Below are 27,940 nucleotides of genomic sequence, written 5' to 3' on the forward strand. Positions count from 1 at the left end.
GTGGCACACAGAGATTCTTTGTAGTTATTCTAGCCCACACTATACCTTTAGTAACTCATTAAAAATTTAGCTCTGTTCTTACTTGCTTCCTTGATGGCCCAAATACCTCCCATCCTCTGGCACAATGAGCAGCTCACACATCCAGTCTCTGCTCTGGAGGTACTGAGCCTCCTTGAATTTCAGACTACTTGGTTGACCTGCTGTGGGTAAAATTGTAATATTTCCAGAATATCTTGGCTGGCTTTAGTGCATCTGCATATCAACAGGTGTTCGGGGGTGGAGAGAAGTATGGCTTTAGTTCATTTGCATATCAATAGGTGTTCCTCAGAGTGGAGAAAGGTTCATCTCCTTATCAGTGGGTAATTATCTGGTCAATTGAGGGCTTATGTGAACTTGAGAGGTTAGAGGGAGGGCTGGTTTGCTTTGGCGGAAGTAGGAGAAGAGAGATGGCCCTGGACTGCAGTTTGTGAGCAATAAACAGGTTTTAAACTATTCCTCCCTTTGACTGATTTTGGTTTTAGAGGTATTTTGTCTTGGGATTGCCTTTTCCCAGACTTACACCTGCAAACTCTGGTCAGTTCTTAGATTCAACTTTGTGGTTCCAAAAAACTTGCAGTCTTGCAGTTTTTCTGGCCTTTTCTCACTGTCAGTTTTTTAACTCTTCCCAGTTTTTTTACATCCTAAGTGGAAGGACATAGTGAGTTATAAGAAATACACATCCTCCTTATCATTTTTTATCTTATCCCTCCTCCCTGACCCCACCATTCAATTAGTATTGCAAACAATTTCTCTCATCATGAAAACATTTTCAATGGCTGTATAGTAGTTTTTTATGTTAACATGGAAATTCATGCAATCAAGGTCAAATTATTGGGCATTGTAATAGACTAAATGTTTTATTTGCCCAGCATCTTTATCCTAAACCACTTCCTATAGTAGTGGACTCTTTTCTTTAGAGAACTTCTCCTTCCTGATTCCATGTGGCTTAGCAGGGTTGCCCATCACAGCACCTCATTGCCCTGGCCTCTGTGTGGTAATGACCCACTCACCCGGTATCATAGTATTGTGGCTACAATGATTGATTCAGAGGTGAGCATGTGAGACAAGGGGGAACAAAATTCTTCTTCAGAAATTTGTATAAAGTTTTGAGCTGGAAGACTATGGACTCGGGACTCACAGCTGCTGTCTTCCCCACCTCCTCAAGGAAGTCCTGTGAACAATATAAGACAAGTAAATAAGGCTAATGATTGGGAGAAATGAGTCCTGACAGCTTTGAGTCTCTAATTCCAGGCCAGAAAGTCTTTGGAGTTTCTCTGGTTCCTTTAGTTCTTTCTTCATGTCTGATCCACTCCAGTTATCAAACACTCTTTCTTAAGTTGGTTTAATTTGGGTTGGTCATTGGTCCAGAAAGAATCCTCACTAATTTATACTTTGGGTGGCTTTCAAGTCTTGTCATTAAAAAGAACATTGTAAGAAACTCAGTGTGGATTTATTTTTTGTATGTCTGCATGCTCTCTTTGCCCGTTAAGAAACCTTTCCAGAACGGGAGTTGCTGGGGCAAAGAATATGCAAATCTGAAAGGCTTTTGATGTAGATTGTGAAATTGCCTTCAGAAAGGTTGTCCCTTTATACTTTCTCAGGGGCTGTTTCTGTCCCTATTTCCATACACACATAATACCTTATTCCCAATTAGAGATATACTGCCCCGTATTGGTGCTCCCAGATTTGTCTTAACAGAATACTACAAAGAGAAAAAAGATTCAACGGGAATGGGAATCTGGAATGAAACCAGGAAAAAAGGGAGGAGTCCAAAGTTTGTTCTGAAAGTGTTACCACTATGAACACTCAGCCAGGGTTTTTCCCTCAGAACAGGTAGTATGGAAGAGCTGAGCCAGTATGAATGTTTCAGGGAGAAATACATCTGAGGAAGTGAACAGGAACTGCCCTGGTCTACCACCTCAGCCTGAGGCCCCGGGAGGTGATTGGCTGGAGCATCAGGCAAAGCCCCACACCCTACTGGGGGGATTATATACATGCTGAATCAAGGGAGAGGATTGCTGGCCCCTGCTGCCGAGTAACTGTCTCATCCACAAAGATGTGGGCTCAGCTCCTTCTAGGAATATTGGCCTTATCACCAGCCATTGCAGAAAAACTCCCGTAAGTGCTGGGTATCAGAGTTGATTTAGGGCAGGTGGCTTCTTTGCCCTCAAGGGAAGAAAGGGGAGAGGAGGGGGAGAGGAGATAATATTTGGTTTATTTTAATTTCCTTTTAATCTTTTCCTTTCTTTGGTTCCATTTCTCCTTTACCCAGAGAGAAAAGTTGAGGCACCAAGAAGAAGCTTTAAAAGAAGATAATACTAAAATACAGTAGACTGTCTACCTCACACCCTGTTCTCTCTGTAATAGAACTGATTTTCTCTGGTACCCTAGGCATACGTTCTCAGTGATAGCCTCCTGATGATGGGAGGTTTAAGGCTGTACATTCAGTTATTTCTTGCTTGCTTCTTCCTTAGGGAAAATAGGTTCATAAAAGCAGGGGCTCAGTTTGTTTAATTCAGTGCTATGTGCTGAGTGCTTAGGAGGGGCCTTCGTTTGTCACTGAATGGATAAATCATTACTGCCCTGAAATCCTTCTGCTTCCTAAATAGAAACTACCTGGTGACATTACCAGCCCAGCTTAACTTCCCCTCTACTCAGAAGGTTTGTTTGGATCTGAGCTCTGGATTCAGGGATATAAAATTTGCTATTACTCTGGAGACCAAGGACAAGACCCAGAAGTTGCTAGATCACTATGGATGGAAGAAGAGGCACTTACACTGCATCTTCTTTTTGGTAAGTACAGACTTACCCCCAACTTGAACCCCTTACTTCCCTACTCTCCCCCTAGACGCTCACTGCAACCTAACTTTGCTTTCCGTTATTTTACTTTCGCTTCAGCCTTTAAATCTCTCTCCCCTAAACTTCAATCCCTGGCCAGAACTCATCCACAATTTCCTTGGCTTTGAATTTCTTCTTTTAGCTCCTGCCCTGAACCTCTGGTTATTGTTTTCCTTCTTCTGGGAACTTGTTTTATGGCTCCTAGACTTGCTACCCCATCTAACTCAGTTCTTCCCATTTTCTCTCCCACTCTTGGGTTGAGACCAGTTGATTCTGTTTCCCCAATCTCCACTCCTCCCCAGAACTCCCCTCTCTTGCCAGGTACCACCTCCTACGGGTGGCACAGAAGAAGTGGCTACCATCCGGGTGTCAGGAACTGGAAATAATATCAGCTTCGAGGAGAAGAAAAAGGTTCTAATCAGGAGGCAGAGTAATGGCATCTTTATACAAACTGACAAACCTATCTACAACCCAGAGCAGCAAGGTAAGAGGTACACGGATGGGATTAGACAAAAGGCTGGGGAAATAGCCGCATGTTTGGAGCGGGGCTTTTGGTATGGTGGTAGGCCTGTGGAACAAGGCATGCAGAAGGGACAGGTCTGGACGGAAGGAGCACAGGGGTGTTGAATCCATGCTGTGTCACGTAAGCAGCAAGAGCTGTGGGTGGAGTTGCTACTCTGTGAGTGTATCTTCAAGTACGCGTTTCTCCTAGAATGGAACTTGGCAAGTGTAATTGGGTTGCTGGGCCTTGCAGCAGGCAGCTTGTGTGTGGGTAAGAAAGCACCCAGGGCATTTGGCTGGAGCTGCTGTTATTTGTACTATGTTTTCCTTCTGCCTTAGTGGGGCCTTCCGTTCTAATGTTTGAATCGTCAGGATCTGTGAAGAGAAATCACATTGGGGCTTTGTCTGTCTTTCGGATTAGTGGGGTTTTTTTTTTTTGTTTGTTTGTTTTTAACAAAAAGGAAAAACCTAACGGGGTTTTGCTGACTCAGAAGTACATGGGGGGGAGTTGAAAGGGGGGAGGAAAGAAAGGGGCGGGTCTCCTTCACTGATGATGCCTGTTCCCTTCCAGTGCACTTTCGCATTGTCACCCTGAACAGCCACTTTGTTCCAGTGAACGACAAGGTGAGATTTTCATTGGTAAGAGGAAAAGGGAAGGAGGACAGAGAGAAGAGGGAAAAGGAGAAGAGATTCTTTCATGGGTGTGATGAGGGAGGCCCTCTGAGGTGCAGAATGCTTGTTGGTCAGGAAGTGCTAGGTAGCCTTGGGGCACAAGTCAGGGCACAAGTCACCCTGCCACCCCAAAAAACAAGCAGAGGTGTCTTAGTTCTCAGATTTGATAGCCAAGAACATCAATTAGGTTAACATTCCTGAAAGATGGTTATAGTCACCAGTCATTTTAAAATAATTTTTGCAAACGTCAAGACTTTTTCTCCAGGAATGCCACCCATGGGCTTTGCAGTCCAAATATTAAGCAAAAATTTAGGAATGTGTTTAACAAAAGTAAGAAATAAGAATATCCACCCCAGCGTCTTTTTTTGTTTTATTACGAGGCAAGATCATTTATAACACTGACAGTTCTCCTAAGCCATCGTTACATGTCAAAGGTAAAAATATGGTAACACTTGGTGAAACCTTAAATTTTCCTGGAACAATCCAATCCCTAGAATCATAAGCCTTATGATAGGTTTGATCTTATTTGAGAGCTTGTGTCATTTCTGCATGCTTCTGGACACCTCTTTCTCCTTCCATCCCAGCCCAAGGATTCAAATGAAACTTTTAAAGATAATCACGGGGAAAGCATTATTTCCATTTCTATCTCCGTGTTCTCAGAGCTGGTTTCCTTTCTGGACATACAGGGAAGCGATGAGCTTGTTGATAGGTAGGTAACTCCTTCCACCACTTTCTTTCCCAATTTAAAATTCTTTTATTTTCTCTCTGCTGCCACCTGTGACGGTTCTGCAAGTTTATCAGTATAATATTGAGTCTGGTAGCAGAATGTTGATTCTGGATGGAAGAGGAAATGGTGGAATGACAGCTTCGCCAGCCAGTTATCTTAGATTCTACTGCCCCCTCGAGGTTGCTCCATGAGCTACCCTTGTTACGTTGTCTTTCCTCAGTGCCAGATTCCCAGCAGGTGCTCTGATTCCATAGCTGAGCTCTATTTCTGTAGTAAAACTCCTCCTTCCTGCCCCCATCATTTCTCTCACCAGGCCCCACTTCCAAGTTCCAGTTTGAAACACTGACCATTTAAAAAGTTGAATTTGAAATTCCAGTTTGCAACACTGAAATTAACTAAAGGAATTGTACTAAGAAACTGAGAGACAAAAATTGTGAATTTACAGAGCGCAATATTTTATTCTCAATCAGCTAAAGTGTACTTGAGATTGACTATTTGGTTGCTACACCCATTTATTCAGAAACTTCAGGCAGCTTTCAGCTGGAAATGCCATCTTCTTAGTTGAACACTTATTTTCTCCCAGAGCCTACTTCTGGCTAACTAGTGTCCTCTCTGCTTCTTGACTCCCTCTGTGAGAAGTACTTTGTTATCTGAGGAAGTGTTCCTTTTCTAGAATTGATAGCAACCCATAGTAATGTCAGTGAAATGTGCCTCCTGATTGTCTCCATGGCCCTGGTTTGTGGAAGTCCTGTCCTCCTTTGATCTTGAAGGGGATCCTCAATTGCCTCTTAATCTCTTTGTCTTTGTAGGGTTCCCACATGTATGTAATTAAATTTTTTCTCCTATTAATCCATCATATGTCAATTTAATTATTAGAGCAGCCAAAGAACCCAGAAGGGAGGAAGGAGAAAATTTCCACCCCTTAGTCCTTCTCTCATTTGTTGGCTTTTCTGAAGAAATGCTATTGATTATTGGGGCTGATAGTTGCATTTAGAGACTCCCTGCTTCTCCACTCACTGGCATCTCAGGGTACTTGGCCCCAAGAATCAAAGATAAGCGCCACCTTGATTTCACTCCCTCTCCCTTCCTCGTCAGGGCCCAAACTTTGTACCCTCTCTGACACTCCAATACCTAAATTCCAACTTTCAATCTTTGCAAGTCCTTTAAAGAACATGTAATATTAATTGGGATACCCCAATCCAATAAATATATAGTGTCTCTAATCAGATTTTTAATTATATTCACATTCTAGACATTTTAATTATCTATTTTCTTGGCCATGGTTTTGTAAAATTCTATTACAATTTTAAGAAATCAAATCCTCATACACAAACAATAAAAAGATAATTCTTTCATAGAAAGATTATCTTGAGCTATCATTTTGTTTCAGCTTTTTATTATTAAAATTTTCAAACATAACACCAAAATTCAACATTTGTTTCTTTTTGCCATATTTGTTTTAATCTACTTTTTTCTGAATCATTTAGAAGTAGGTTGCAGACATCATAATATGTTACTCCTAAATACTTAGTGTGTGTTCTCTAAAAAGAATATCTTAAATAATACCATTATTGCACCTAAGAAAATGAACACTAATTATATCCTTTAATACCCAGTCCTAAGTGAGTTTTTTCCAAATGGCTGTGAGGTTTGTTTGTTTGTTTTCCAAACTAGAATCTGCATTGTGGATGACTAATAAAATGTCCCCATTCTGGAATATGACATGGACTTTTGAGGAAACCTAATTGTCTGATAGAATATTTGACATTCTTGATTTGTCTGATTATTCTTTAATGGGTAATCTAACTTGTTCTTCTATCTTCTGGAAGTAGGTCTGAGGTCCTAATCAGATTTAAGCTAAACATTTTTGGCAAAAGTATTTGTTAGGTAATACTGTGAACCTCGTGTATCTCTTCAGAATGCTCACTTGCCAGGTTGTCCCATTATTAGTGATGATGAGTTAAATAACTTGATTAATGTGGTGAACAGCCTGATTTCTCCATTGTAAAGGGTGTCTCTCTCTCTTTTTTTGAAATTAGCAAGTAATTTTGGGATGACACTCTGACACCTAACAAATGAGCTGTTCACCACCAACTTAACGGCTTTATCACCCATTTTCTTGAATAAACAATGTGGCCTTCTGATGGGGTACTTTTAAACTAAAATTTTTTAAGAAATTGTTTTGCAGTGCTTGAAAGTAAATATCTTGCCCAGTGGCACTCAGACAGCAGAGGAAGAGCCCAGGAGAGAGTCGGCTCCCAGGAAGAAGTTGAAACATTGGGGAGCCTGCAAGTGCTAATGCTTTCTGTGCAGAGTGTGTTGTGGAAAAGCTCGCTGCCTTTGCCCTATTGTTACTCTTATCTGGGCCTAAAGAGCCATTCAGAAAGGGAGGAGTGGGTACCAGAGAAAGAGTTCTCTGCTTTCAGCAAACCTATCCTTATCACTTATCATGTTTAACTCACATTATCTGGTTTTCCTTTTCAGTGTTCCATAGTGGAACTGCAGGTAAGTAGAAGCTGCTTTTTCTTTTGTGTCAGTGGTGGAGAAGGAGTGAGAGTTTGGGGCTAAACCTTGAAGCCAGAAGCAACTCTGAGATCTTGGCTCAGAGCCCGAGACTGCCCCAGACCTGAGTCCCTGAAATGCCCCCTGTTCTCCTGCCCCTGCCCTCCCATCCCCTCAGTCCTGAACCTTTGTAGGTAAGGACACCGACCTTGTGGCACCTAGCCCTCCCACTCTGGTTACCGTGGCTTCTCTGTGCCATGCCCATCACACTAGGCTTGGCCCTGCAGTCCTCTTGGTCTTGCTGTTGTCACAGACATTCAGCCATTGAATGTGGCGTAAATACCTCTGAGAAGTGTCGAGAAGGAATGGGGCTAGAAAGGTGCATTCCCCACAGCATCCCCTCCATTTCTCTGTTAAATTACTTATCTTTCAGGTATCTTGCATTTAGTCCCCTCAGCACTGTCCCTGAATAGGGACTGAGACTAGGGGAAACACTCTTGGTAGAGGATATCCTCAAGCCCACATTCTGAAACTGGTGACAACACCTTAGAGGACAGTCTGATCATTTGAATCCACACGGATTCAATTTTCTTCCCCAGTGGGTGTTGGACCTATAGGAAAATTTATTTCATTTAGTAATGAAGAAAATTATCAGTGAGACAGGGGACTGTTCTTCCTGGACACAGACCAGGGGGTCAGGAACAATGGGTGGGATTCTTTACCTGCACTTTGCAGTGCAGAGTGGGAATCAAATAGGAAGAACATCATGAGGTTTCTTTTTAATGGTTGCAGGATCCAAATGGCAACAGGATTGCACAGTGGCTGGACGTGGTGCCTGAGCAAGGCATTATAGACCTGTCCTTCCAACTGGCACCAGAGGCAACGCTGGGCACCTATACAGTGTCAGTGGCTGAGGGCAAGACCTTTGGCACCTTCAGTGTGGAAGAATATGGTAGGTGGGAGAATTAGCAGGTCAAAGTGTTAGACATAACCTTGTCTGAAAATCAGCAAAGGTAAAGTAAAATCAGCTTGGGATGGGATTATTTATTCGTTTTTGAATTAGTGCTAAGCCAGCTGATAACTTCATGAGCATTTTGAAGGGAGCAATGCCCCCTTAATTTAATTAATTAAGTTAGTTATCACTGTTTTTATACCCTTCTGTTCAGTCCCTGTCTGGTGTCACCTCTCCCTATTCCTTTTCCGTTTCTCTTTCTACTTTCTCTAGTGCTGCCTAAATCTAAGGTGGAAGTGGTGGAACCCAAGCACTTATCAACGGCAGAGGAATCCTTCTTGGTAAAGGTTTGTTGTAGGTAAGAAGACAGTTCTGAATCTGTGGAGAGTAGAGCTGTCCTGAGGGATGTGATGACGGAGTACACTGGGGAGAGGGATCGAGGAGGCAGGAGTTTGAATGTGGGATGTGCTACAGACCAGAGTCATGATTTCTCCAAGAACACATTTTCTAATTGCAATTCTGCTCTTACTTTCCACTACTCACTCAGTCAGCAATTTTAATTTAGTCTCTACCTTGTGCAGAACACAATATTGAATCCCATAGAGAAATAGGAGTAAGGAAAAAGAAGTAGAACACTGTTTCAGAAGTCCTCTGGACGGCACTTACTGTGTAACGGTGATGCTCTAAGGCTTTGAGCGAAGCAGGGAAATGAACGAGAGCTGAGAAGTGCAGGCTTGGCAGAGCTGGAGGCTGGAGTATGGGTTGGAAGGGAAAGTGGTGTTTGTGGGGAGGTGGGTTGGAGCAGGTGGAATTCTCAATTCTGACTCCTCATGTTTCTCTGGCTTAGGTACACCTATGGAAAGCCTGTGCTAGGACAAGTGCAGGTATCAGCGTGTCAAAAGGCACCAAATTACTGGTTTCCACAACAGGAGAAGCTACCTGACAAATGCAAGAACCTCTCTGGACAGGTCAGTACATGGGGTGTAGAAAAGGAACCTTATTCACATACCCTTGAGAATAAATAAGGACCAATATAGAAAAGTGACAACAAACCCAAAGTAGAAAGCATTTCACATGATTATTTCCCAGTGCCAAAGAACAAAGCAGTCTTCTTTATCCTAAACACATAGAGGCTTTTTAGAATCTGCCCTGGAATCAAGAAATTAACCTAAGCCCTTGGGGTATAACAATTTTCCCATTTTGCAGTTGGTTCTTTTCCCTTCTCATATTTGGTGCTTCAAAATCACTTCATGATTATATATGTATGGTGTATACTCCACGTTATAGGAGAATTTTTCTATCTTAAAGATGGAGAAACTAAAGTGTGGACATAAGAAATCATTTCCTTCTATAATACATTGTGAAATAGAAGGAGAGATAGGTTTTCATCCTCTCTCTCTCTGTTACCTCGCTAGACTGACAAAGCAGGATGTTTCTCAGAGTCTGTGGACATGTCCACCTTCAACCTCACTGGTTATAGGTATAGCCAGAGCATCGATATAGAGGCTACTGTGGTGGAGGAAGGAACGGGTAAGTGGGATACTCCTTGGTTCATTAAGAAAAGAGAACGGAAAAGGGCTGTCCCAGGGACAATCCTGCAGACAGAGTCAAAGACCTCCCATCATTAGTGTTTGGGAGTGACTTTGTTCCTGGTTCACAGTTAAAGGAAAAAACCATATTCCGATCTGCCACCTATTACCACTTTCTCCAAAAGTTTGGGGAGGAGGAGTTAGCTTGGATTTTTGGCCAAAAAATATTCAGCTTCATACATCCATCCTTTTTGGGATTTTTGTTAAATACAAAGATAAGGATACCAGGTATTTAGATCATCATGCATCTGGTTTCCCTCTGCAGGAGTGGAGGCCAGTACCACTCAGGAAATCTACATTTCTTCACAAATCGGATCAATGATATTTGAAGACACCAATAATTTTTATTACCCCAACTTCCCCTTCACTGGGAAGGTATGTTGAAACTTGTCTCCACACAGATAAAATGCTTAACTATTCACTTTCTGTAGATATAATAGAATATCTAGTTTAGCGTTGCTCCAAGTACTTTACAGCGTATTCACTTATTTAATCTTTACAACAATTCCATGAAATAGACACTGTTTTTGGCCTCATTTTTCAGATGAGAGTGAGGCAGAGTAAGTGATTTTGCCAGTGTTACACAGATCATAAGTGGTAACCATGCTCAAACCCAGACAGCCTGCATCCAGAGCATATACTCTTAATTGCTTATGCTGTGCATCCTTAGTCCCACAAGATGCTCCTTGAATATTAATGTGACTTCAGTTTCTTCTCTAATGCCCAAGGCTCATATCCTAATGTTAGAATCTTTGAATTTTAGACCTGCAAGGTATCTACAGAAATCATCTAGCTGTCCTCCTGCATTTAGGCAAGATAAATCAAACTTCCCTTGACAGAGAGCCATTTATAGCTCCATAAGCATTTTCCTTAGATATTTCAAAGTGTCCTTTGTCAGTATCTTCTTTCTGATACCCAACAAACAGCCTGTCCTCCCTCCAGTTTATCTTTCTTCACTTCCCAGACAACTGGTCAACACAATAATGTTGTACATGTTTATATGCATTTGTTCCTTAGTCATCTTTTCTCTAGACCAAGAGTAGATCCAGATTGTCTTAGGATTATACAACTGGGGAGTAGAGGAGGACTCTTTTTAAGAATATTAAGGCAAAATAACATACAAAGCTTTGGAAGGGGCCTGTGCAAATGAAGGACCTAAAGCTTCCTTAGCAACATGGTAGCTTTTTCTGGGCTCTTTACTGAAATAAAATTCTTAGAATTTCTATTATGTCCCCACTTTACCTCCTTCTCAAACCTACCCCCAAACTAACTCTAATGCTCTTATGACCTTCACCCCTCAGATAAGAGTAAGTGGCTATGATGGCTCCCTCCTCAAGAATCACAGAGTGTTTCTGGTGATTTATGGCACAAATGGAACCATCAGCAACCAGACCCTGACTACTGACAACAATGGCCTTGCTCCCTTCACGCTGGACACAGTTAACTGGAATGGGGCAGGCGTTTCGTTGGAGGTAAGCACTAGGGAGGACCAGCTTTCCAGCAAGGAAGGTTTCCCTGCAGGAAATCTTCAGAATTTTCCTGATTCTCCTCAGCTCGGCCTTCCCCATTTGCAATACTCTCTCCCTCACTCACTAGTCCTGCTTCACCAGTTGGCAAAAACTTAGATTCTGTTTGTTTTTAGTAACAATTAAATGACTCTTCAGATCAAAATTACTATTTCTACTAATTCACTTTATAACTTATTCCCATTTTTATCTGATCCTATATTTGAAATCAGAGTAAGGAAGAAAAAATGGTTCAGTCATAGTCCTCCTATTCCCCTTTGCCCCGATGACTCCTAAAAATGGCAGAGAACTCTAGATTTTGGTTAACTTATAGGGAGGGCTACTTGTATCAGTTATCAACAGCCACAGAATGCTGCTTAACAAACAGCTACAAAACCTTGGTACTATACAACAAAAAGCATTTATTGCTTGTGCACTTGAGGTCATCAGATAGGCACCTCTGCTGATCTTGGTGGACTTCCTTACATGTCTGTGGATCAGCTGGCTCTAGGTTGGTGCCCCTCTGTGCCTCATGCTCCATCAAGCTAGCCCAGGTAAATTCTTACGGCAATGATGAGATGCAAGAGCAAAAGCAGACATGTGAGGGCTTTTCCAAGCCTCTACTTATTTCACCTTTGCTAACATCCCATTCCCAACATCAAATCATATGGTGGGACCCCAGTTAGGCTTCATCACTCTGCTTAGAAACAATTATTTTCAATCTTTTTATCCTCTATACCTAGTTTTCTTATCCCTGAAATATATTTTTAATTTCTGTATGATCTTAGTCATGCTGATCTCTCCTCTGCACCAGTCTGTGTGAAGGTGTTTCATCCACAGTCTCCTATTACTTGACAACTATAATTAGCCCTTATTTCACTCCTCTGCATACAAAGTGCTGCTGTTCATCACCACCATCTGGTTTCCTCAAACATTCTTGGCTGGACCTCCAGTGACATGTCCATTTTACCATTCTTAGGCAGTAAAGATTTGAGAGAGATCTATTTGAAAATATAACAATACCCTGGGGTTAGCAAGTGTTAAAAGGGCTTTCTCTCTCTCTCTTCTCAGGGCAGATTCCAAATGAAAGATGTGGTGTACGATCCAGAACAAGTGCCTTATTACTACCAAAATGCCTACCTGTACCTGCAACCCTTCTATAACACGACTCACAGCTTCGTTGACATTCACTGGCCAAGTGGTGTCTTGGAATGTAGGCAGCCCCAGGAAGTGCTAGTGGGTTATTACATCAATCCGGCTGATGTGGACCCTGACCAGGAAGTTACCTTCACCTACTATGTGAGCCTGGAAAATGAGGATGGGTGAAACTGTCAGGAGAGAGAAGGGACAAGGATGTAACCCAGAGAGGGGATGGACCATTTAGACAGAGATAAAATGCAAGTCACATAGGTAATTTTGAAAATTTTGGAAGCCACATTAGAACAATTAAAAGAACAGTTGAAACTAATTTTTAAAACATATTTTATTTTACCCAGTATTTCCAACACATGCTCGTTTCAATGTGAATCAACATAAAACTTAATAGATATTTTACATTCTTTGTTTCAGCTCAAAGTGTGTATTTTATACTTTAAGGAGTTTGGACTAGCCACCCTTCAAGGGCTCCAGTAGTCACATGTGGCCAGTGGCTACTGTATTGCACAATGTAGGTATAAAGGATGGGGGAAAATGAGGGAAAAAAGATTTTGCACAGGAGCCCAGGGAAATTGTGTGGAAAGGTAAAATGAGCAATCAACAAGAAAATGTTGCTGGTCAGGGCTGACAGGGAGCTGGGTGGGTGGGTGTGTAGGAAGGAGGGTGAGGTGGGGATGGGACTTAGAAAAAATTTCATTGGTCAATGTTTTTAACTAGATGATACAGGGTTACAATTAACAGCGAGAGCAGCTTTGTTGGGGAAATAAATCATCACTTGTAGCCTGAAAGAAATGTATAAAGATAAGCAGATTTATTGGTCCCTTGGTGATAGTGAGAAATGAGACTCATGGAAACCTCCGTTTTGATGGTTAGTTTCCTTATTTCTGGATTATCCCCTTCAAGTATCTGAGAGACTTTCTCCCCACTGATCTTTCCAGTCTTCTATCATTCCAGTATTTTCATCAACCTAAAAGTCATGCTGACACAACAGAATGAGGAGGAGGAGTGGAAAATATCAAGGAAGATATTTTATAAAATATCAAGGTGCTGTCATCAGGACAGAAGCGTGGGGAGGCCTAGGAGGAAAGGGAAGCTCTGAGGAACTGGCCAGAGAGCCCTTGACTAGAGTCTGCGTCAACAGCCTTCTTAGAAACAGTTTCACTGAATATGGTTTCAAGTGAAAGTGAAGAGGAAGGGAGAGTTAGAAAAGGGGATTTCTCCTCCAGAGTCAAATGTCCTAAGGGCTCAAGATGGTTTAAGGTGCACCCCTTTCCACTGAATTTTGAATTAGGTGATAATTAAAAAATAGTTGTGAGGGTGGATTTTAGCTGACTTTATGTTACAAGGATTATAGGAGAATAAGACCCGGAGATCATTGAGAAATGGTGGACAGCTATCTACTGTGAAGAATGGGTTTCTGTTCCATCCAGCCCTGAGGCAGTGATGACGTTTGTCTCCTCCCACTTGCCCCTCGTTGGGCAGACCTCCAGTGGAGGTGGAGCCAGCAGGCCTCTTGGCACCATCTGGCATTTGACAAGCAGAAGGGCGCCCCAGGAAGCGCTGACCCAGCCTTGGACCTATGATGGGAGCCTCTCCTTTGGGGAGATGCAGGGATGCTCCAGAACTAGGGTCAAGGCCAAACTCCCACAACTTCTGTGCTACTAATGATTTTTTTCTTTTCCTTAGTTAATAGGGAAAGGGAGTTTGGAGATGGCGGGGCAGCAACACCTGAACTCTAAGGAGATAGGTGAGTGTTCACACTTCTCTTGGGAGAGAAAATGAAACTTTAAACTTCCAGGTAACAGCTCTTACACTAGAAGAAATGAGAACAGAATGCTAATGATAGCCATAGAAAAATAAGAAAATGAGAAGCACCTGACACCCTGAGGCCTGCAGCTGGCCCCATGGGAGGCGGGCGTGCATTCTCATCTCTGTACGTCCCCTCTTCTCTTTCAGGACTGAAAGGCTCCTTCTCGCTCTCACTGACCTTCAGTTCCAGACTAGCCCCTAATCCTTTCTTGGTGGTCTATGCCATTTTCCCCAGTGGAGGTGTGATAGCTGACAAAGTCCAGTTTTCCGTAGAGATGTGCTTTGACAACCAGGTAAAATGGCAGTTGCAGGTGAAAAGCTGTGGCATAAAGAGACATCTTGTGTATGCTGGGGTTGGAGATGAGGCAGGTGCAGGGAAATAGGAAGATCATGTTGAAGCTGGATGCCATACAGTATTGAAATCTTTAATGTGTCTTGTTAAAATCTATCTGCGACCACTTTTTAAAGTCATATGGGAAATCACACGTTCTATGTAGCTCTTCCACATATTCTCTTTCTTTCTACTTTTTGTCTCTTAAACTTTCTATATCATTCTTCTATGATGCTCATTTTTTCCAGCTGATTCACAAGATACTGGTTCTAAAGGACTAGACTTTAAAAAGAAAAATCAGTATAAAAGTGAAGGAGGGGGCTGGATACCATATTGGCTGCGGATTCAAAGGGCTTTGCATTTCCTCCTCTCCAGGCCGACCTGATCCCCAAGTTACACATTTCCCTCCCCCAGGTCTCCCTTGGCTTCTCACCTTCCCAGCAGCTTCCAGGAGCCGAAGTGGAGCTACACCTGCAGGCGGCTCCCGGGTCCCTGTGTGCAGTCCGGGCCGTGGATGAGAGTGTCTCATTACTCAGGCCAGAGAGAGAGCTGAGCAACCGCTCTGTGAGTAGCCTGCTCATGGGGTAGGAAGCAGGAGTTGACCCAAATGAGAATTTGACTGCATTAGAATAAGAGCTGGATTTCAGGGACTGGGAACGAAAATCCTACAGAAGTAGTGTACCACCATCTGGTGGTAAAAAAGCTGGTGTGGAAATGAAGGTAGGAATTCATGATGGCATGAGACAGGCATGGTTAATGAAGATATGGAAAGATGAAGTAGGAAGTAAGGATGATGGATTATGAGAAAAGGTGAGATAGAGGTTAAATTTAAAGAGGAAGGAAGGGGTTATGGTGGAGTAAATATAGGAAGAATTCTGGAGTAATAAAGAAATCATACAGGAGTGGTGAACAGAATCTGATAGAAGATTCTCAAGTGATTTCACTGTGTCAATAGTTCATTTCCATTTCCCCTCTTATTCCAGGTCTATGGGATGTTCCAGTACTGGTATGGTTACTACCCCTATCAGGTGGCTGAATATGATGAGTGTCCAGTGTCTGACCCCAGGGACATTCATCAACCTCTCATTTATCCAGTGCCTGAGAAGCGTTGGAGTAGGCACTCAACTATATGGGGACCTTTGTTCTCTGAAAGCATGGACCTTTTCAGACTTTTCCAGGTATAAGTTTTTAATCCATTTTGTTCTTTTGGAAACAATGGTGGTGGGAGGGGGAAATGGAAAGTCCATGTCTGTAAAAATAGAGATTCATGTGGGCACAAAAGGAACAAAATCTTAAAACTCCTGATATGTAGGCTAACCCCTTTTGGTCCCTATGATTGAAAAAGTTGCCCAATTACATTGAAAGAGAGCCACTGTGAGAAGCTACACATCTAGTTGTGGTCCCCAAACATTGATTTCCATGGGATCAGTCAAGAAGGAAAATGAGAAAAGGTAGACCAGAGGTCTCTTATCATTATTATAGAAAATATTGCACCTATTTTATGAGCAGAAGTTTGGGATGCTATGGCCCACATTTGATTGGTCAGGAGGTCAGGAACCAGGTATTCTTTATCTTTATACTCTTGCTAATGCCTGAGCTTCCATAATACTCAATGTATTTTTGTTGAATTGACTAAGCTGCACTCAGAATTTATTGCTGCCCTTAGAAAGTTTAGTCTAAATCAAACAATAAGGACACAGTGATTAATATTTGGAAGAAGCACTAACATTTAACAATTAAATCAATGGAATACTATTCAGCCACAAAAAGGAATGAAATCTTGCCAGTTGAGAGAACATGGATGAACCTTGAGTGAAATAGGTCAGACAGAGAAACAAAACCTGTATGACCTCACTTATATGTGGAGGCTAGAAAATCAGCAACAAAAGACAAAGCTCATGGATTCAGAGAACAGATTGCTGGTTGCCAGAGGCAGGGGGTAGGTGGGGAGGAGGGAGCAGCAAAATGAGTGAAGGGGGTAAAAAGGTACTAACTTGCAATTATAAAATAAGTAAGTCATGGGATGTAATGTATAGCATGGTGGCTACAGTAAGTAATACTATATGGCATTTTTGAAAATTGCTTAGAGATCCTGAAAATTTTTATCACAAGAAAAACAATTTTTTTATAACTGTGTGGTGACAGATGTTAACTAGACTTACTATGGTAATCAATGTAACAAAGTGCATAGAAAAAAACCAAGTCAGTTTAACTGAAACCCTTTTGCACTAGCTGGAACAGAAACAAACCAATCTTGGTGGCTGTATTGGGTAATAACCACCAGTCTCACAATTAATAGGAAGATGATGTTTTGGCTCAATCCCTGAAGGGAAGAATTCTTAGGCAGGAGCCCTTATAGTAAGGGATGGGACCATCTTAACACTTCACGCTCTAGTTTTTCTTTTTATCTATGTATCTATCTATGTATCTATCTATGTATCTATCTATGTATCTATGTATCTATCTATCTATCTATCTATCTATCTATCTATCTACCTATCTATCTTCTTAAATGAAGTATAGTTGACATATAATATTATATTGGTTTCAAGTATACAACATAGCTATTCAACAGTTACATACATTATTAAATCCTCACCCCAACTAGTGTAATTACTCATTCTTGGTTTCTTTGGTGTCTATCAGGAAGTGGGCCTGAAAATATTGTCCAATGCCAAAATCAAGAAGCCAGTAGATTGCAATCACTGGTCTCCACAACACACCAGTGTAGCTCAGGGAGGTAAGCAACTCTTGGGCTTGTGGATTCACTGAGATGTTTAGAATGATGGAACTCTGAAGTTCTTTTATCTCTTTCTTTGCCTCTTATTCTTACACTGAGCCTCTAGCCTTAGAATGGTGATGGGTTGTGGGTCACAGATGTAGCAATTTCCCAAGGATCTCTCTCTCTCTCTCTGGGGAGGACTTTGAAGCCAGAAGCCCTTACCTATTCATTCCCTGGCCAAACCTCCTTATCTGTCACTTCCCCTGATGGCCTGGTAACTGGTCAGTTCCTCAGGGGCCCTTCCTCCTCGTCTCTGACAGGATGTTCTCTATTTTACTCTGAATTTCTTGATAGGAGTCCCTCTGCTTCAATTTTTCTCACAACAGAAGTCTTCTGTTTTCCAAAACTCCCTTATTCTTAGCCGCCTTTGGAAAGAGTGGTTTGGGTCCAGTGGCATTTGAGTCATCGACCTCATCACCTCCACCAGAGGATTCTCGGGTCCGCCGGTACTTCCCAGAGACTTGGCTATGGAATCTGCTTCCTGTTGGGTGAGTGATGCTTCAGAGGTAGGTAGAGGTGATACAGCGTGGAGTCAGCAGGGAACTCAGAATCAGACCCTTTCTAGTGAATTTAGGTCTTGAGCCAAGAAAGTTTAATGGGGATATGGGAACTTACTGAGTTGCCTTTTCCTTTCCCGCCAATGCACAACAACAAAAAATTCACTTTTGCAGATGAGTTTGTAGCTTAACCCCAAATGCTGTCCTCCGGCTGTCTGCTTCACCTGGTTCTTGTGTTTTCACAGCAACTTAGGGAAAGAGTCTGTCCATGTCACCATTCCTGATACCATCACTGAGTGGAAGGCCGTGACTTTTTGCACCTCCCAGTCCAGTGGCTTTGGTCTTTCACCCATTGTTGGACTAACTGCCTTCCAGCCATTCTTTGTTGACTTGACTCTCCCATACTCAGTAATTCGTGGGGAATCCTTTCGCCTTACTGCCACCGTCTTCAATTATCTAAAGAAATGCATCAGGGTAAGAGCTGGGGATACGGGAAGCAGGTGTCAGTCCAGAAACATACCCCCAACCATAAGTTTGTCCCTAGATTGGAAGCATATCAGTTTTCTCTGGGGAAGAGATGAGATGTTAGTGGCCCCACCCCCAAGTTTTCCCAGGCCTCTGTGTTGTCTCCTATACTCATAACCCTGTATCTCTGAAACATACCTTCAGGTGCAGACTAAGCTGGCTGAATCAAATGAGTACCAGGTGGAATCAGGGACACATTCTCAGGCCTCCAGCTGCCTCTGTGCTGATGAAGCAAAAACCTATCACTGGAATATTACAGCTGCCAAACTGGGTAAGAGAAGGAAGTGGCAGAAGGGCAAGAGAGAGCAGAGAGCAAAAACCCGGGCACTGCGACCTCTCTGCTTTCCTCTACTGCGCTTGCTTTGTTTCCGTTCTTCTTTTTATTTGCCTATATTTTTCTAACTCCTAAGTCTATGTTATAAATAAATAATCAAAAACTCTTTGATAGATGACTGAAATTTTCTCCAAACTGGGCTATTTTGAGGTGAAAGGGGGAGCTTTTAGTACTTCTGCCAGGACAAGGGCTATGTGGCCAACTTACTGACCAAGCACTTCCTACGGGCCAGGCACTCCTCTAACTGCTTTGTGTGTACTAACTCATTTAGTCACCACTGTAACCCTAAGAGATGTCGTTTGTTCTTGGATTAAATCCTTGCAACTCAAAGTACAGTCTTTGCATGTATTAATTATCTACGGTTGTTTACCCTAAAACTTAGCAGCTTAGAAAAATAAACATTTATCATCACACAGTTTTTGATGGTCAGTAATCTGGGTGCAGCTTAGCTGGGTGCCTCTGGCTCAAGGTCTCTCATGGAATGCCAGCCAAGCCATCAGCCAGGGCTGTGTTCTCACCGCAGAACTTGACTAGGAGAGGATCCGCTTCCAAGCTCATCCCAAAGCCTCTGCTCCCCACAGTCTGTTAGACTGAAGGCTACAGTTCTTGGCCTCCGCTGTTGGCTAGTGGCCTCCCTCAGTTTCTCACCATACGAATCTCTCCACATGGCTGGCTGCCTTGTGACATGACAGCTGGCTTCCTCCAGAGCAAGTGACTCAAGAGAGACAGTGCACCTGAGACAGAAGCTGCAGCCTTTTTTATGACCTAATCTCAGAAGTGACACATCATGACATCTGTTCCTTTGCTGGAAGCAGGTCACTGAGTCGAGCCTACACTCAATGAGAGGGGACTACAGGACATTGTAAATATCAGGATGCAGGGATCCTTGAGCCCTTAGAGGCTGCCTACCACATGGGACCAGCACCATTGACATCACCAGGAAATTTGTTAGAAATGTAATTAATAGGCCCCACCCCAATTTACTGAATTAGAGTCTGTATTATAACAAGATCTGCAGGCCTTTAAGTTTAAGAGATATTGGTCTAGAGGGGAAGAGACCTTATTGGTACCTCTGGCAGTGGGACTAATGCCCTCCTTTCTCCTCTTTTTTTCTCAGGTCATGTAAACTTTACTATTAGTACTGAGATTCTGGACAGCAGTGAACTCTGTGGTGGCCGGAAGGGATTTGTCCCAGTAAAGGGCAGGAGAGACATGCTCATCAAACCAGTTCTGGTTAAGGTGAGTTTGCAGGCTAGCTTCAGGGGCGGAGCCAGTAATCAGGTGGGATGTTCTGTGCGTGTCCGACCGTACCAGTTAGCCTCTCATGGGAGTCATAGCCCACTACAGTCTTTGGCTTACCTTTCTCCTTCCCTGGTCCCTTTCCATCCTTAACTATTTGCTTAACCCACACAATGGTCTATGAAAGTGCCAAATACAGTGCTTGGCACTTCTTAGACATCAATGAATGAGAGTTTCTCTTACTAAAATCCCTGGTGTTATCATTAGTGGTCTTTTAGCCTATCATGAACCAATCGTCAGTCTTGCTTCTTGGAACTTTCCTAAACTTGTCCTTCGCTCTAGCCTTGCCCAGAAAGAACTGGATGGAAAGGCCCATCCCTGGGTTGAAATCGAGTCCTTCTGAGCCTCAAAGAGAAGCACTGTTCTCTCTAGTTCTGAGGGAAGCCCTGAGAACCAGGGAGGGCCTCTTCCCCTTTCCTTTCCGCTTGCTATTCCTTCAGTGCCACCTGCCCTGATGTTCTTCTTCGTTGTTTTAACCCCATGTCTCTCTTCATGTCAGCCTGAGGGAGTCCTCGTGGAGAACACACTCAGCTCATTGCTGTGCCCACAAGGTGGGTAAACGCAGAGAGGGGCGGTGAGAATCCCCGTGGACACCAAGAGATTTTCTGAGGCAAAGGGAGGAACACACAGGCCAGGAAAGGATAGGAGAGTCTAGAGGCCCCCTCCCTATGGGGGTCAGTGCTCATCCTGAAAGGCAAGATCAACAAGGGAAAATGCACATGATACTTATGGCTCTCTTTGGAATTTATTTTCAGCAAAGAGCACTATGAGTAAGTTTTTTAAAAAGCCTACCTGACCCCTACCAAAGGCACTGGGTACAGAAGACCCTGGATTATGGAAAATTTTTCTATGGTTTGGTCTTGAGAGCCCCCCTCTATTTCTACCTGTCAGTGTTTCTCCTTTTCTCTGCCTCTCACAGGAAAGGTGGCTTCAGAATCTGTCTCCCTCGAGCTCCCTGAGGATGTTGTTCCTGATTCAGCCAAGGCTTATGTTACTGCTCTGGGTAAGCAGCCAGAAATTCTTGGCTCAAAAAAGGGAAAAAGGGCCAGAGCTTCCAAGGTGTGAAGTGGGTTTAAGGCATGTGAACCTATTTGAAGGAAGGTATGGTAGGTTAGAAGTGAAGGAAGAAGAGCTTACTTGATATAGTGGGCAAATAAAGCCTGTAGGTGACAGCACAGATGTGACTAGACATATATGCTAGTTAACAGCAGAAACTCGTCTGGGCAGGAGGAAGTTAAAAGTTGTTGAAGTTTGAAATGTATATAGATTTCAGGAGTCTATAAACTGGGTGTAGGGGTTATATAATGTTTGTAGCAACCACTTAAAAAATGAGAGAAGTATCTATTTGAGTGTTGTTTAAGGAAAATACAGCCATACTTACATACAGGGCATTTCATTCCTTTAGGCAAGGATAGTGAGTAGAAAAGATGAGCTTAAAAATCATAGCAATGGGTTAGGATCTTGGGTCTGCCCTTTAATAGCCATGTGACCTTGAATAAGTTAGTGAACAATTCTGATCCTCTTTCCCCTTCTGTAAAATGGTGATGATAACCTACCTCTTGGGACTGGTGTGAAGATTTAATGCAACATAAAGTTCCCAGCACAACATTCAGCATCTAGTTGGAGCCTTATAAATGTTATATTCTTTCTTTACTCTTAGTCCGTACCAAGACCCCTTCCAGATAAAAATGTCTCTGTTTTGACTGTGTTTGATCCATATGCCTGGTGAAGCACCGATCTTACTGTCTTGTAGCTCACTGTCGATGCCTGTCTTCCACACCACATTCGAGCTCCTTGATGCCAAGGGCCGCATCTTTTCCATTTCTGTTCCTAGTACTCTTACTGCTAACATAGCTGATACTCAGTACATACTTAGAGATTTGAATTGAGCTCAATGGCTAAAATGCAGGTGTTAATGAATCATTTATGTAAGGCTTACTGGCTTATGAAGTATATGGAGGGGTGAGTAGATATAACTTGAAGAGGGGTATCAGTACTGTGTGTGCTTGAGAGGGACTTGGTGGTTTGGAGGGTGATGTATTTATATGCAGTGGGGGAATTTAGAGATTGATTCTAAGAATTGCAGATTTTGTTATGTCATTCATCAGCTGCAGGGACATGTCTTCCTAAAAGTCCAGAACACCCTTAGGTGTCCTATGTACCTGTCTGTGCTCTAGCACCTTGTATGTACCCAATATTATAGAACTGTACTAAAATTGCTTATAATGAATTATATTTGTAATGTATTGCAATTGTTTTCCCCTCTGACTATGAGCTTTTGAGGTAGAGGCTGTGTTTGACTTACTGTCTTCTCCTAGGGTCAGTGTTCACTAAACAATAGCTAATATAAGTTTGTTGAATGAATGATAATTCTGAAGGGTTCCTTCTCTCTACTACAACCTTCCTGCTCTCTCCTTTTGAATCCCAGGAGACATTATGGGCACCGCCCTGCAGAACCTAGACAGTCTGGTGCAGATGCCACGTGGCTGTGGGGAGCAGAACATGGTCTTGTTCGCTCCCATCATATACGTCTTGCAGTATCTGGAGAAGGCAGGGCTGCTGACCAAGGAAATCAGGTCCCAGGCAGTGGGGTTCCTGAACACGGGTGAGTTGGTTCAATCTCTCTTCTTGGACACCTTCTCTAGTGACTATGATAACTTAATAAGATACAGTGATGTTCCCCTAAAGGGTCCAACATCCTTGAAAGCCACGGGAGTGTTTTTTGAAGTTGTTACTGCAAGCTAACAGCACCTCTGGCTTCCCAGGGTACCAGAAGGAGCTAATGTACAAACACAGCAATGGCTCATACAGTGCCTTCGGGGAGCAAGATGGAAATGGAAACACATGGTAATATTGCCCAATTCCCAGTATACCCCAGAGCGTAATTCCTGAACCTATGGAACTAGTCTTCTACCTCCCCCCTTAACCAATTTCTTCTTGTACTCCATCCTCTACCTTGCTAATATTCTTTATCGTTTCATGTATAGTCAAGCCCCTCACCCTTCTCCTGGACCTTGTGTCTCTCTAGTTCTTGTCTCCATTAATACCTACTAATAACTCCATTTTCCAGGCCTCCTGTGGCCTTATGTTTCCTCAGCTTTCCTTCTGGAACCATACACCAGAATAAACTATAGAACGATTGCACTCTTACCTGGACACCACCATTCATGCCATGTTTCCCTCTTTACCCACATAGGTTGACAGCCTTTGTCACCAAATGCTTTGGCCAAGCTCAAGAATTCATCTTCATTGATGACAAGAACATCCATGATGCTCTTGAGTGGATGGCAGGCAACCAGCTCCCCAGCGGCTGCTATGTCAATGTGGGAAAGCTCATTCACACAGCTATGAAGGTACAACTCTGCCCAGAGGCCTGCGGCCCACTGCTGTGTCTGGGAGGAACTTGTACCTCACTGAGCAGAATCAAAAGAACACTGGCCTGGGAGTTGGTATTCCTTAAGTCTTAGCCCCTGACTCTGGGTGACCTCAGCCCATATATTTAGCTAGTCTGAGCTTTAGCTCCCATGTCTGTAGAATGGGAGTATATATTAGAACATGGTTCTCAAAGAGTGGCCCCTAGATCAACAGCATTGGCAGCACCTGAGAACTTGTTTGAAATGTAGTTCCAGCCCTACCCCAGACCTAGTCTGAGAAACTTAGGTGTGGACCAGCAATTTGTGTTTGAATAAGCCTTCAAGGTGATTCAGATATCTGCTAAAGATATCTGGACTAGACATCTCTGAGTGTTTTACTATTTCTCTAAATCTGAAGCCAAGCTGTTTGCTCTGGTGGGGACGAATAGGTAGCCCATTGTCTTTTGTGAGAGGTTTCCTCTGTGCCAGGCACTTTCTAAGTACTTTGTTTATTTGATATTATTTAATGGTTACAACAAATCAATGAGCTAGGTACTGGTGTGATTAATCCCATTTTGCAGATGAAGAAACTAATTTGCAGAGATTAAGTAAATTGCCCAAAGTGCATGCTAATGAGTGGACTATGATTTGAACAGCAGTGGCTGGACTCATCACTGCTCCCACCCATTCACTGCTGTGCCTGAACCCCTCCCACTCCAGGGTGAGGCGTTTGGTGCTGCATGATAACTCATTCAATTCAGAACAAACCCAGTTAAAGAGAGATTTGTACAAACATTTCTAGAGAAATTGTTTACATTGCTGTTTCAGGGCCTGGATTAAAAATCTTGAGCGCTGAAAAAAAATCTCTTCATAGGATTCATTAGTTTTCCTTATGCAGGATCTTACCAGTGTCCTCCAAGACTCTCTCTTCTCTTTTACACTGGACTTGACTAGAACAAGATCCTGAGGGTTTTCCTCCTCCTTTCTTACCAGAGCCAGCCTGTCAATCAAGAAACCCATCACTTGTGTCGTCAGGCTTGGTGGTTTGGAGCAGGAGTTAAACTACCTGGGTTCAAATCCTAGTCCTCTGCTTATTAGCTGTATGATCTTGAACAAGCTATTTAACATTTTTAAGTATTTGTTTTCTTATCTATAGAATGAGGATAATAGGTTAGTTTGTTTTAAACTTGACAATGTCTCTCTGTGAAAGCATTAGACAGGGCAGGTGTCACCTAGTCTTCCCTGGCAAAGAGGCAGGGCTTTGTGCTACTTGAGGGCATGTCCGTTTGAGTAAGAATCTGAGACTAAGAGATTCTTCCCTTTAACCCTTCTCCCTGACCGCCCTTTTAAATTTTCTCATCCTTCCTCACCCCTTCTCCTGCATTTCCGAGATACCAAGCAGAGCTGAAGACCCCATGCTGAGTGCTGCAGGCTACTGTTGAAGCTATGCAGCTTAAAGTCCAGCCCATCTCCTGTCACTGTGTATCATGAAGGCTTGGGGCTGCAGTCAGCCTGTGGAAAGCAGCACTTAAAAAAAAAAAAAAAATTCACCCCATTCAGAGGAGATGCTTTTTGCAGTTTGCACACCATTCTTGCTCCTCCTGCTGCTGCCCTGATTTACCATCTCCCTGTTTCCCTCCAGGGTGGCGTCGAGGATGAGGCCTCCTTGACAGCGTACATCACAGCTGCATTGCTGGAGATGGGAAAGACTGAAGAGGTGAGTTTCTCCAGCTTCTCCTCTTTAGACTCTGTTTATCATGCTGATTGCTACAGAAATTCAGCTATTTTTGTCCCTGTTCACCTAATAAACTCAAAGAAGATAGGATGATTTCCTTATCACTTCCCATTTAAAAAGGAATGCCTTATAAATTCAGTTCTTCATCTTTACTTTTTAGGACCCAATGGTGCGTCAGGGTCTGCAGTATCTCAAGAATTCTGTTTCCTCCACCATCAACCTCTACACACAGGCCCTACTAGCTTATACTTTCTCTCTGGCTGGGGAGATGGACATCAGAAACATGCTTCTTGAAAAGTTAGATCAGCAGGCTATCGTCTCAGGTATGTTGGCTATATATGAGTTTTTTAAAATTGCAAAAATATGTTGTGAGTTATCTGTAATTTTCCCTATTCTCCATAATTCCACATATATGCAATTCTAGGATTCATTTTAGTAAAAGTTAAGTCATGAAATCAGTGTTGAGAGTTTTGTGGGAAAGCCTGTGTCAGTCCTAAAAGGCATTGGTATACTTCTAACATGAGGAGAAAATAGGTGGTGAAAACTAGTTGCAACTCTTACTGGCATTGTAGAATCACCCTTTGCTGGTCTTCGACAATTCTTTGGTGTAAGACCACAGAGGTAGATGGGTTAAGAATAAACTGATGGATTTTCAAGGTCCTTTAAATGCTTCTGAATAATATTTGACATTCTAACTGATCTTGTAAATAAATACCAAAGCATTTTATTTATCTACCTATTTAAAATTAAATGTTTCCAGGCAAACATTTAAGCTCGGCTTTCATTTATATGAATGTCATTGCTGAGTTGTCCTCTTATAGGGGCCCTGGTTAGTGCTTTTGGCCTGTATGTAAGCAACTCTAACCATGGACTGGGTGTCTCCAATGGTGGCAGGCATATTATACCTACCTGTCCAGTGTAGATCGACTTAATGTGATTATCTTTTCTCCACTATCCTGCACTGCAGGCTCAAGTGTTTTATGTTCTTCCAATTAGATTGTCTCCTGTGGACTATTTATTTATTATCTTTTAGCTTATATTTAATTAGACTTCTAGCTTTCACTCTTATTTCCATTTGTTCTTTTTCTTCAAGTTGTCGTCTTGGCTGTCACAAAGTTTTGTTTTGTTCTCAGATTCTATGAACTCACCCTCATTAGCATTTCTTCTACGGCTTCTCCGAGTTCTTATGCATGTTCTGCTGTTTTTACTCTTCTTAATATGTTCAACCTTTAAGCAAGTAAAATAAATGCTGAAAAATTAATAAATGACTGTGAACCAAAAAATCGCCCCCAAACACATAAGATTCTTATAAGTTTCTACTTACCTATCTCCATTAGCACCAGAATTTATAAATTAACAAGGGTTGTTGTCATGTAATTGCTGGAGACATTTACTGATGCTCCCAGCTTTACGTTAGGGACTCATGTGTGTGTATACACACATACACATATACATACATGTACACATATATGTACACATACACATATACACATATGCGTCCCTGCAAATAAATACATTATGACCAATAAATCAGAAGATTCTGAGAAACATTTTCTTTTTAATTCATGATTAAGTTTTGGTTGGTCCTTTCTCTGTTCTAAGGGCATTTATTTACAGAGTGAGTATGGGGAAGTCATTTCCTTCCAAGACCATCCTCATATATGCTTCTTTCTCCATAGGACAGTCCATTCACTGGAGCCAAAAACCTACTCAGTCATTGGATGATAGTCCTTGGTCTAAGCCTGAATCTGTAGACGTGGAACTTACATCATATGTATTATTGGCCCAGCTTAGCAAAGCCAGCCTGACTCAGAAGGAGCTGGCTAAGGCCACTGCCACAGTGGCTTGGTTGGCCAGGCAACGCAATGCCTATGGGGGCTTCTCCTCCACTCAGGTAAATAGCCTGTTCCCCTACAGCCGCTTATCAGATAGGATTAGATCCTGTGTGGAGAGAGAGGAAAAACTATTGCCCTTTGCTCTTTAGGTCAAGGAATTATAATTCTAGAGGGAGAGAAAGGATTCATAAAATTGGGTTACATGAATATATAAATAGTACTGTATGTATTAAATGTTCTTTCTTTGTAGAGTATGCAACATTATGAGATATGTGTTTTACATGTAAATAGGACATATATAATTATGGCTAAATTTATATACTAACAAATTAGAGAGCCGATGATGAAATTAGTAAGCATAAAAGCAAGACTTCAGTGGTATACTTCCTTCTACTCTTGCAGGTTTGGGGAAGCTAGTAAGATTAAGCTCCATAAAGTTAGGAAAAGTTCTATAGTTATAAATCAAGATCTAGTTATGTAAAGAAAGATACAAAAGGTACAAAATAGTGAATTTCAAAAGGGAGAGAAAGCTCACATCAGCTTAAGGAATAAGAGAAGTCTTCTTGAGGGAATGGTGTGAGTAGAGACACCAATTTGCAAAAGTATAGAATGGCTATCAGAAAATTGGTTTACCTAAAGGATAATGGGAATTAAGTTGGAAAGGCAGGTAAGTTCATATCGGGAAGGGCCTTGCATATCAGACTCAAGTTTGTACCTAATTCTGAGAAGCTATTAGTATTTTTTAACTTTGTTGCAGAAGGATTAACTTATCATTCATGTATGAAATGGTTTAGAGTAGGGAGATACTGGTTTGAAGGTCCCTGGAGACTATTTCACTTGTCTATGTTAGAGGTAAGGAGAAATTGATTTAGTGAAGTGGCAATAAGAAAAAGGGAGTACATTTGCATGCTAAATTTGAATAGTGCCATAAAAATTATCTTAGATGATCACAAAGGGAAT

The 27,940-nt window shown here is 42.3% G+C and overlaps 1 protein-coding gene across 1 annotated transcript in view; it reads left to right on the top strand.

Annotated features, from left to right (window-relative positions):
• The first annotated feature begins 1,959 nt into the window (after positions 1-1,959).
• The window catches only part of A2ML1 (alpha-2-macroglobulin like 1), a 33,781-nt gene continuing 7,800 nt past the window's right edge, over positions 1,960-27,940 (top strand). The window contains exons 1-29 of the mRNA XM_036909915.2: positions 1,960-2,157; positions 2,649-2,832; positions 3,199-3,361; positions 3,950-4,002; positions 7,262-7,282; positions 8,072-8,231; positions 8,505-8,589; positions 9,079-9,199; positions 9,647-9,761; positions 10,086-10,195; positions 11,122-11,292; positions 12,397-12,624; positions 14,167-14,227; positions 14,437-14,582; positions 15,035-15,184; positions 15,604-15,798; positions 17,267-17,360; positions 17,764-17,890; positions 18,145-18,373; positions 18,569-18,695; positions 19,876-19,997; positions 20,557-20,608; positions 20,977-21,060; positions 22,486-22,662; positions 22,823-22,904; positions 23,254-23,410; positions 25,053-25,127; positions 25,306-25,468; positions 26,825-27,039. Of these exons, the coding sequence (XP_036765810.2) occupies positions 2,096-2,157; positions 2,649-2,832; positions 3,199-3,361; positions 3,950-4,002; positions 7,262-7,282; positions 8,072-8,231; positions 8,505-8,589; positions 9,079-9,199; positions 9,647-9,761; positions 10,086-10,195; positions 11,122-11,292; positions 12,397-12,624; positions 14,167-14,227; positions 14,437-14,582; positions 15,035-15,184; positions 15,604-15,798; positions 17,267-17,360; positions 17,764-17,890; positions 18,145-18,373; positions 18,569-18,695; positions 19,876-19,997; positions 20,557-20,608; positions 20,977-21,060; positions 22,486-22,662; positions 22,823-22,904; positions 23,254-23,410; positions 25,053-25,127; positions 25,306-25,468; positions 26,825-27,039 (3,729 nt within the window). The 5' untranslated portion in view covers positions 1,960-2,095. The remainder of the gene's footprint in view (positions 2,158-2,648; positions 2,833-3,198; positions 3,362-3,949; positions 4,003-7,261; positions 7,283-8,071; positions 8,232-8,504; positions 8,590-9,078; positions 9,200-9,646; positions 9,762-10,085; positions 10,196-11,121; positions 11,293-12,396; positions 12,625-14,166; positions 14,228-14,436; positions 14,583-15,034; positions 15,185-15,603; positions 15,799-17,266; positions 17,361-17,763; positions 17,891-18,144; positions 18,374-18,568; positions 18,696-19,875; positions 19,998-20,556; positions 20,609-20,976; positions 21,061-22,485; positions 22,663-22,822; positions 22,905-23,253; positions 23,411-25,052; positions 25,128-25,305; positions 25,469-26,824; positions 27,040-27,940) is intronic.

This window comes from Manis pentadactyla, chromosome 14 (assembly GCF_030020395.1).
Source record: "Manis pentadactyla isolate mManPen7 chromosome 14, mManPen7.hap1, whole genome shotgun sequence".
Taxonomy (NCBI): domain Eukaryota; kingdom Metazoa; phylum Chordata; class Mammalia; order Pholidota; family Manidae; genus Manis; species Manis pentadactyla.